The sequence below is a fragment of the Gavialis gangeticus genome, unplaced genomic scaffold, assembly GCF_001723915.1.
Source record: "Gavialis gangeticus isolate Ggan-Ray unplaced genomic scaffold, GavGan_comp1, whole genome shotgun sequence".
NCBI classification, from domain to species: Eukaryota; Metazoa; Chordata; order Crocodylia; family Gavialidae; genus Gavialis; species Gavialis gangeticus.
The window spans coordinates 7,481,921-7,490,338 of NW_017729024.1; the positions used below are offsets into that span (position 1 = coordinate 7,481,921).

Genomic DNA, 8,418 nt, shown 5'->3' on the forward strand with positions numbered 1-8,418 from the left:
CTGTATAGTCAGGAAAGATGACAGATAAGTTTCCAGGAATAAACTGCCCTTCATCAGGCCAGCTGATGAAGTGCACTTTATGCCCAAAAGTCTGTTCAACATCTCTCCCAACTACAGTGTTGGCCCAATAAAAGATATTACAAAACATTTCTTGCCTCTTGTAATAATAAATAATAATGAAGTAAAAAAACAACCCCCCCCCAAAAAAACAAAAAAAAAAAACATTTTGGAAACATCATTTCCAAACTGACAGTGTGGCATTAGTTTTTCACCTATACGTCACTGTAAACAGACCAGGAGAAAAAGTGGACACAGCTGATTAATCATATCTTCCTAACTGAACCAAACTCAGTATCAATCAGCCTGGCAGCTTGCTTAAATTGCCTTCAGAATAAAAACTAAGGACTAAACTAACAGCTGTGTCTCCTATTAAAACTGCATATTACTTGAAAGGAATATTATCTTTGTGTCTGAAAAAAATGTTGGCTGCATAAATAAAAGTTCCTGATTTCTTGTTTCTTTTAAACACATGGTAATTTACTAATTTACACAAATAAATCTTTAAAATACATAATAATGCACATCAGAAGGAAAAATAAAGCAATCACTTCAAATGTAAATGAATTTCACTGATGCAAACATCTAACTCAAGCTACACTGACACTTTTCAGATAAATAGTTCATAAATTACTAGAACTGTGAAAATGGCATGCGTCTACACCAAAGCAATATGCATTTAACAGTTTTTCATTAAATTACTTTGAAAGTACATGCAGTTTCTGTCTTTAGTTAATCTACACATTTATCAAGTGAGCAAAGACTATTTATAGAATACTGACAGTGTTTGAGCCTCATCTGGATCAAGTGTAAACTAACCTGTTACACAAAAACAATGCAGTCTCCTCTGGAGCTTTATTTAGCAAATCTTTATTTAACAAACTGTGCACAATAGTAATTTCTTAACCCCTTCATCAAATCAGCTATATTTGTTTTTCATCTTATGATCAGCAGGCTGGTGATCCCCAAGAAGATTATTTTTAAACAAAACACTGAAGGCCCAGCCGCTATTACATTCTGCTCTGCACGTTCTTTTTTTTTCTGCAATTTTTTTAACAAGGTAATTCTCTGTTCTATGCAACCTGTTAAGCCAGAAGGCAAACTATCAAATAAAATGTATGGTATGAACATAACTATTTTTTTTCATTATCACAGACTTTCAATTATAACTTTCCAAACACAAACACAAAATGATGCTTTACTAGTCAATGAAGACATTTAAGAGCATTCTCTGACATGCTTACCATCACATTTCTGAGTTGCCTCATTCTGTTTGTGACCAGCAGGACATTTGCATTCATAAGACCCAACCGTATTAATGCAGTTTCCTCCCTGGCAGACTCCTGGTATAGCCTGACACTCATCAACATCTACAAAGAGAAAAAAACAGTATGTTTCTTGAAATCCCATCAAATCTTATACATTGCTAGAGTTACCAATACACAGTTATCTCCATGTCTGAGATTATCTTGAAAAATAACTTGTGTTATTTATATTACCATAGTTCTGTGTCACATAATGAATTTGTCGACAAGTCTTTCTTGCAATGCCAACAGCACTTTGACCCTGACCGTCACACATGCTGTATTACTCTTTCAAGTGAATTATAAATTGTGATACGTTAGTTTAAGGCATCAGTATTTAGGACCTCTCACTTACAGTGGTATAGATAATGATTTAAATCAGCAGTGCTGTATTTGTATAAAACTGATATAAAGCCCTCAAAATGCAAATCTTCATACCTGGACATTTCACCTTAATGTGAAGATTTGTATCACATATGACCCTTATCACCAGGATATTCAACTTCATTAGACATGATTCCACTCTCACACCTCTATAAGTACACAATGGAATTACCCTAATGTAGTTTGTTTTCAATAAGAGAAGACCAAAACTTTTAACTTGTAGGTTACTGCACTGAGAACAAGATTAGTTTTGTTTGGAGATTTTCAGAGACAGTCTGAATAAATAGTTGTTTCAGATTAGCATTCATACTACATTCAAAAGCAACAAGAAAACCTATATGGCTTAAAGTAGATAAAATGTGCTTGACGTAAGGCTTGCATGGTGAACACCAAGGATTTCATGGGCAATGACTTCTTATTAATAACATCAGAACATTAGGGGACAACTGTACTGAGGCAGTAAACAGGAAGAATTTCAGCCTTTCTAATATGACCCTCTAGTTATTATATTCATGCTTTTAAAAACAATATACAATTTTCACTCTTGTCTTGCAGCTTGCCATGAGCAGATTTTTGGTATAATTTATTATGAATTCTTTCAAAAGTAAACTCTGTTTTTACTCTTATTACAATATGGGGCAGGAAAAAAATATACATTTTAACAGCGAAGCAGGAAAACCAACATCATGCCTATATCTTTAGGCTATTAAAAGCTTGTTCACTGAAAAATTAATCCAATTCAAGGTGAGGGCATATTTATACCCAGCATCAGTGTTGATCTAGTAAGGATCACCTTGAGAGGCTGGACACCTTTAAGTCAGCTGGTCTGGACAGATTACACCCTAGAGTACTCAAGGAGCTGGCAGATGTCATAGCCCAACCATTGGCAAAAATATTTGAAAACTCGTGGTGCTCAGGTGAAGTACCTGAAGACTGGAAGAAGGTAAATGTGGTACCCATCTTCAAGAAAGGGCGGCAAGTAGATCCCAGGAATTACAGGCCAATCAGCTAGACCTCAATCCTAGGTAAGATTCTGGAGAAAATTATCAAGGAGACCCTTCTGGATAAGCTGGCTGAGGGCAACATCCTGAGGGACAGCCAGCATGGGTTTGTCACAGGTAGGTCTTGCCTGACCAATCTCATCTCCTTCTATGACCAGGTGACATATCACCTGGACAAGGGAGAAGAGATTGACGTCATATATATGGACTTTAAGAAAGCCTTTGATCTGGTGTCCCATGACCTCCTCATGGAAAAATTGGCCAGCTGTGGCTTTGGCTACACCACAGTCCAATGGCTGGGAAATTGGTTCAGAGATCAGACCCAGAGAGTAGTGGTCAATGGTAGCAAATCATTATGGATCTCCGTGACCAGTGGTGTCCCTAAAGGCTCTGTCCTTGGACCGGTTCTCTTTAACATCTTTATCAAGGATGTGGACATTGGTGTCAGAAGCGCACTGGCTAAGTTCGCCGATGACACTAAACTTTGGGGCATAGCATCCACACCTGAGGACAGGCTAGTGATCCAGGCTGACTTGGATAAACTTAGTAAGTGGGCGCATACAAACCTGATGACGTTCAATACTGATAAATGTAAGGTACTCCACCCCAGAGGGAAAAAAAATGTGCAGCATACTTGTAGGCTTGGCAGTGCTACGCTTGCTAGCACCACCGCTGAAAGAGACTGGGGGGTCATGATTGACCACAAGATGAACATGAGCCACAAATACGATGTCACAGCTGGTAAAGTAAACAAAACTCTGGCTTGTATCCCTGGATGCTTCTCAGGTAAATCTCAGGATGCCATCCTTCCGCTGTACTCGGCCTTGATGAGGCCACAGCTGGAGTACTGCATCCAGTTTTGGGCTCCACAATTCAAGAAGGATGTTGAGAAGCTTGAGAGAGTCCAGAGGAGAGCCACGTGCATGATCAGAGGGCAAGAGAATAGGCCTTACGAAGAGAGGCTGAGAGCCATGGGACTCTTCAGCCTGGAAAAGTGCAGGCTTAGGAGGGACCTGGTGGCTGCTTATAAATATGTAAGGGGTGTACATCAGAACCTGAGAGAACAAGGACCAATGGTTATAAACCCCTCCCAGACCGTTTTAGGCTGGATATGAGAAAAATTTTCGTTACTGTCTGAGCCCCCAAGACCTGGAACAGACTCCCTCCAGAAGTGGTGCAGTCACCTACTCTGGATTCATCCAAGAAATGCCTGGATGCTTATCTTGCTGGGATCCTTTGACCCTAGCTGACTTCCTACTCCTGGGGAGAAGGCTGGACTTGATGATCTTCAAGGTCCCTTCCAGCCCTAACATCTATGAAATCTATGAACTCTATATAACCTTTTCCTTCTTATAAAGAAAAAAGTAAATACTCAACAGTATACACTCAGTATAGTACAAGTCAATAACTTTTCAAATACATTCATTATTGCTTTACTTTTAAACCACAATAGTCTCACTCATATATTTTCCCTGTAGAAGAAAACATCCTCTATTTCTGTAGTTTACTATACAAGACAGCCCCTGTGACAGAATTTGCAACTGCTACATCAAATGAGTAGTTAAAATAATACAAAGGATCTTAGAGATCTCTCTTAAAAAAACCAAGGCAGAGCCAACCATACAGAGGAACTCTTTGTATAAAGGGGGGAGGGGAAAAGCAGGCTTTAAACTAATGCATGATATGTACTTTCAGTTACTGAGCCTTTCATTAACTTGGGCAACTCTCTTTTAAAAAGTTCAGTTAATTTACAACTACCAGAAATTTTAAGAGTTGTATGTTTATTTGAACAAATCTGAAGTGGTACCAAATGCTTTGCTCTGTCTTTGTGGAGCATTAAAAAAAAAAAGAACTTGTTGATATTAGCTGAGTGGAAGCAATTCCATTGCTTGAAAACTCTGTCTCCAAAACCTTCAGAAACAACTTCATAGAAGAGGATCCACATGTATTCATTTGGAGAATGCAAGTTCAATTAATGTTGGGACTGATGCAACAACAAAAAGGAATCTTGAGTCCAAGGTCCATTTTTTCTACCCTACATGGGGAATAATTACCAGAAGAGAGAACGGCATCCTTTGTGATTATAGGAAAAGTTTAGAAAAGATTGCCCTTGATTATTTTTTTTAACATTGTGCACAGAGCATTTGGGCTCCATCTCCCTTTTGTCACATTTGGAGTGACAAAAAGAATGACTTTGCACAACTGCCTCAAAATCCCGAGGACAAGCCATAGAGGTGGTAAGGGTCATAAAGGAATTCTGTGTATGCTGAGTTGAATTTTAGATTATTTTCCTTCTCCTCTTCAGTTACCATTAAAATATAGAATTTAAAGTACCCAGTGAAATTAAAAGGGTACACTGTCCACCTAAAAGTTATACTTATATCCAACTTGTATCCTTTACTAATTACTGGTAAAAGTACCATTTAGGGTTATTGGAAAATATTTTTCATAGGTTATTTTTTTCCAGTTGGTTGAATTTGTCTAGAATACATAGAGGTTCCCTGATTTCCTCATTTTTAGTCAATCCATCTCCCATTTAGTTTTTTTCAATCAAACAACAGGAAACAGATTGTTAGGGACACAAAAAGCGAATGCAGTAGCAAAGTAGCTCCTCTTTTTCCACATACTTATGGCCATGTTCTTTGCCGCTTATTTTCACCTCCTCTTCCTTCTGAAGTAGTCCTGCTATTTCCTATGAAGCGTCGCCAGTATTTTAATAAGGGCTTTACCCAATTTTTCTTTCCTTGTTTCTGTGACATCAAGTATCTATGTTGCAAATAGCACATGCAGCAGACTTGATCTAGTTATGCCCTTGCTTTGCCGTTTAAAGAGAAACAGTTTCTCATCAACCCAAGGAAGGAAACAATATTGCTCAGCTAATTGATTTATTCTAAATACATTTGCCAGAGATGTCTGCACATTTCTCCTGAAACTGTCCTGAGTTTACTTGCCATAGTAAGAGTCCCAATGCATCATTTAAACAGTGGGTGTGTTGAAGCCCTTATAGAAGAGATTCCAGAACATCCTTCCTGCGATTTTTTGTTCTCTTATTTGTTTTGGCGCAATCCCGTCTATTTGGAAGGCAAAATTTCCCCTTCTAAAGTGTTTTAATGAGTACACGGAGGTCCTACCTGGCAGGCATTACTTAGCAGTATCCAAAATAGATGATGAATTCCATCAAGTAATCATACCAAGACCACCCAGTAGCCCCCTTCAGCATATAACCAGTATAGTATTAGGCTTTTGACCCCTGGGCCTTCAAATACATTCAAGATATGCAGTATAACTGCATGCATGTCAGTTATTATTGCTCATTTAAATTAAGCCGTGTCAGCGAGCACTGGTTAAAAAAACAATTCATCCATGCTGCCAGTAGCAGATTCATTTGAAAATGGCAATATCCGAGTTCACTGATGGCCTTTACTTCCACAAAGAAGGTCTCTGTTCTACTCTCATAAGAGTATGCTTCACTAACTCATAAGGCAAAGACGTTAAGTAATTATAAATTACTTGCAGTAGCCTCAGGAAATTAACAAGTTTCAAAAGCAAGAAAAGTCTTTCTCTAACCTTGAAGTGAACAAAGATCTAGAGTTAAAGTAATCACATTAATTACTTGCAGACTAAATTCAAATGTTTGTTGTTGTTTTTTAAACAGAGTCTTTCTGAAGGAGGACAGCCGACCTCTGTGATGCTTATCCCACCTCATATACTGCTGGAAAAAGGAAGTAAGCACAGCCAATGAAGAAAATATGAATACCAGGCTTGCTAAGTGACGTACTCACAAACCTTCAATCACAAGGGCCATTTCATGTGTGTCAATACTTCTAGGAAAATGTAACATCAGATTCGTGAGGGCTTACATTTTAACCTTAAGGGGAAATGTTTAACATTATGCTGTAATGTCAAATTACTGAATAAATTCAGTTCAATACTGGTTTAAAATATACCTTAAAGACCTGCTCTCTACAGGAAAGGCTCAAGTCAATGAGACAATGTTTTACATCTCAAATCAAATCTCATGTGAGTAAGGGTTTGTAGCATCACATGATTAACCTTCTAGAATTTGGAAAGACTATGGAAAGCAAAGTTAACTAAATATATTTTTAAAGCTGAGTTGCTTACTTCTGTTTTACCTTGTCAGTCAGATTTGAGCAATCATCAATTTTAACTTCACTCATTCCCCATTTGCTCACCCTTCTGAGCCAAATGAATTTAAAAAGTATTCGTGGTGCCATAAACACAAAATTAAATAAATTATTTTTAGGCACAGTTGTGTATACCAAGAGGTACAATATGCTAGAGATTAGGCAGAACGTTTCCATGTGTTCATGAATTTGATAATGTCTGGCATGTGAAAAAAGGTCTTTGCTTTTGCAGACCATTTTTCTCAATAAATGGCAACCGCCTGCTGGATTTGCACTGCTAACTTTAAACATGCACCGTTGAAAACTTAGCGAAACATCAGCCTCCTCAGATGAGTGACCTTTTTTTCAGCAAAAACTAAGAACCAAAAAGCCTGGGGAAAATTAACAGCAACAGGTAATTTACACCCAGAATCTGAAGGAGGAGCTTGATTCAGTTTTTCACAAAAAGTTTTTGCCAAGCAGAAATATTCTCCTAAATTGTAATATTTTAAAAAAATATTTGGTGGCGGGGAAGCGGTATGTTTGTAATTAAGCAGGTGCATGAGAACTAGAAGGCTATAAAACCTAGAATATATTGAATACAAGCAGCTTTTTTAGCATGTCATAGCTGAGTGATATACTGCAAATGCAAAAAACCAACAGAAATAGCAAAAAGTTTATATTAAGCTATATTTTTCTTTTTCATATTAAAACAGGTATTATTAGTAATCAGACTCTCTTCTTAGAAGTTATGCAACTGACGTCAGCCAGAGTAGGATAGAGGACTAGGGAAGATCGTCTGCTTTATCACTATCAATTTAACTAGCACAAATTGGGCGCATCCAGATGAGCGCTGACATTTGTTTCCCCCGGGGACAAGTAGCAGAAGGGGTAGGAGAGGCTGGGGGCAGTAACTGAGCTGGCCCCAGCAGCCTTACCTGAGGTCTTGGGGGCCTCCCAGGGCTGCAGCCACTGCAGGAAGCCTGGCCAGCAGCTGGAGTGTGGCTTCGGCTGGCCAGGCTCTGGTTTTGGGTGGCACGTGCTGCTGCCACGTGAGTCACCCTGCTTTTTTGGCATGGTAGCAGCACGGGGAATGTCTGCATGTGCAGCATCACATACTGCACATCCACACTCATCTGGATGCGGCCATTAAGTCTAAGAACTGACCTATCAGGACATTAATAATTGTGTCTTTTCATCATTAATTTACAATTTTATGTATCTTCTTGTTCTGATCAGATGTGCTCTTCTCTACAAATCATCTGCCTGAAGACAAAACAATTTTCATATCATCTTCCCCCAGCACAATGTGCTGCAACCCTGGGCATGCATGAAAACCCATGTCCTGGAGCAGTAAACTCTGGAGTCATAAGCATTAATTAATATGTGTATGCATGCACATTAATATGCATGTGTAGACACGCCCATGTATTATCTGATCTATGGGCAGATAGCCAGAATGGAACATTTACAACAGCACCGTGTCTATCATATGCGAGGATATAAATACTTATTACAAATACATTTATAGGTTAGATATTAGGTACA

At 38.5% G+C, this 8,418-nt stretch overlaps 1 protein-coding gene across 4 annotated transcripts in view; it reads right to left on the reverse strand.

The window, feature by feature from the left end:
• Positions 1 to 8,418, reverse strand: part of FBN2 (fibrillin 2) — a 262,374-nt gene that overhangs the window by 227,419 nt on the left and 26,537 nt on the right. For all 4 annotated transcript variants that reach the window (XM_019516863.1, XM_019516864.1, XM_019516865.1 and 1 more), the window contains exon 2: positions 1,302 to 1,427. In XM_019516863.1, the coding sequence (XP_019372408.1) occupies positions 1,302 to 1,427 (126 nt within the window). The remainder of the gene's footprint in view (positions 1 to 1,301; positions 1,428 to 8,418) is intronic.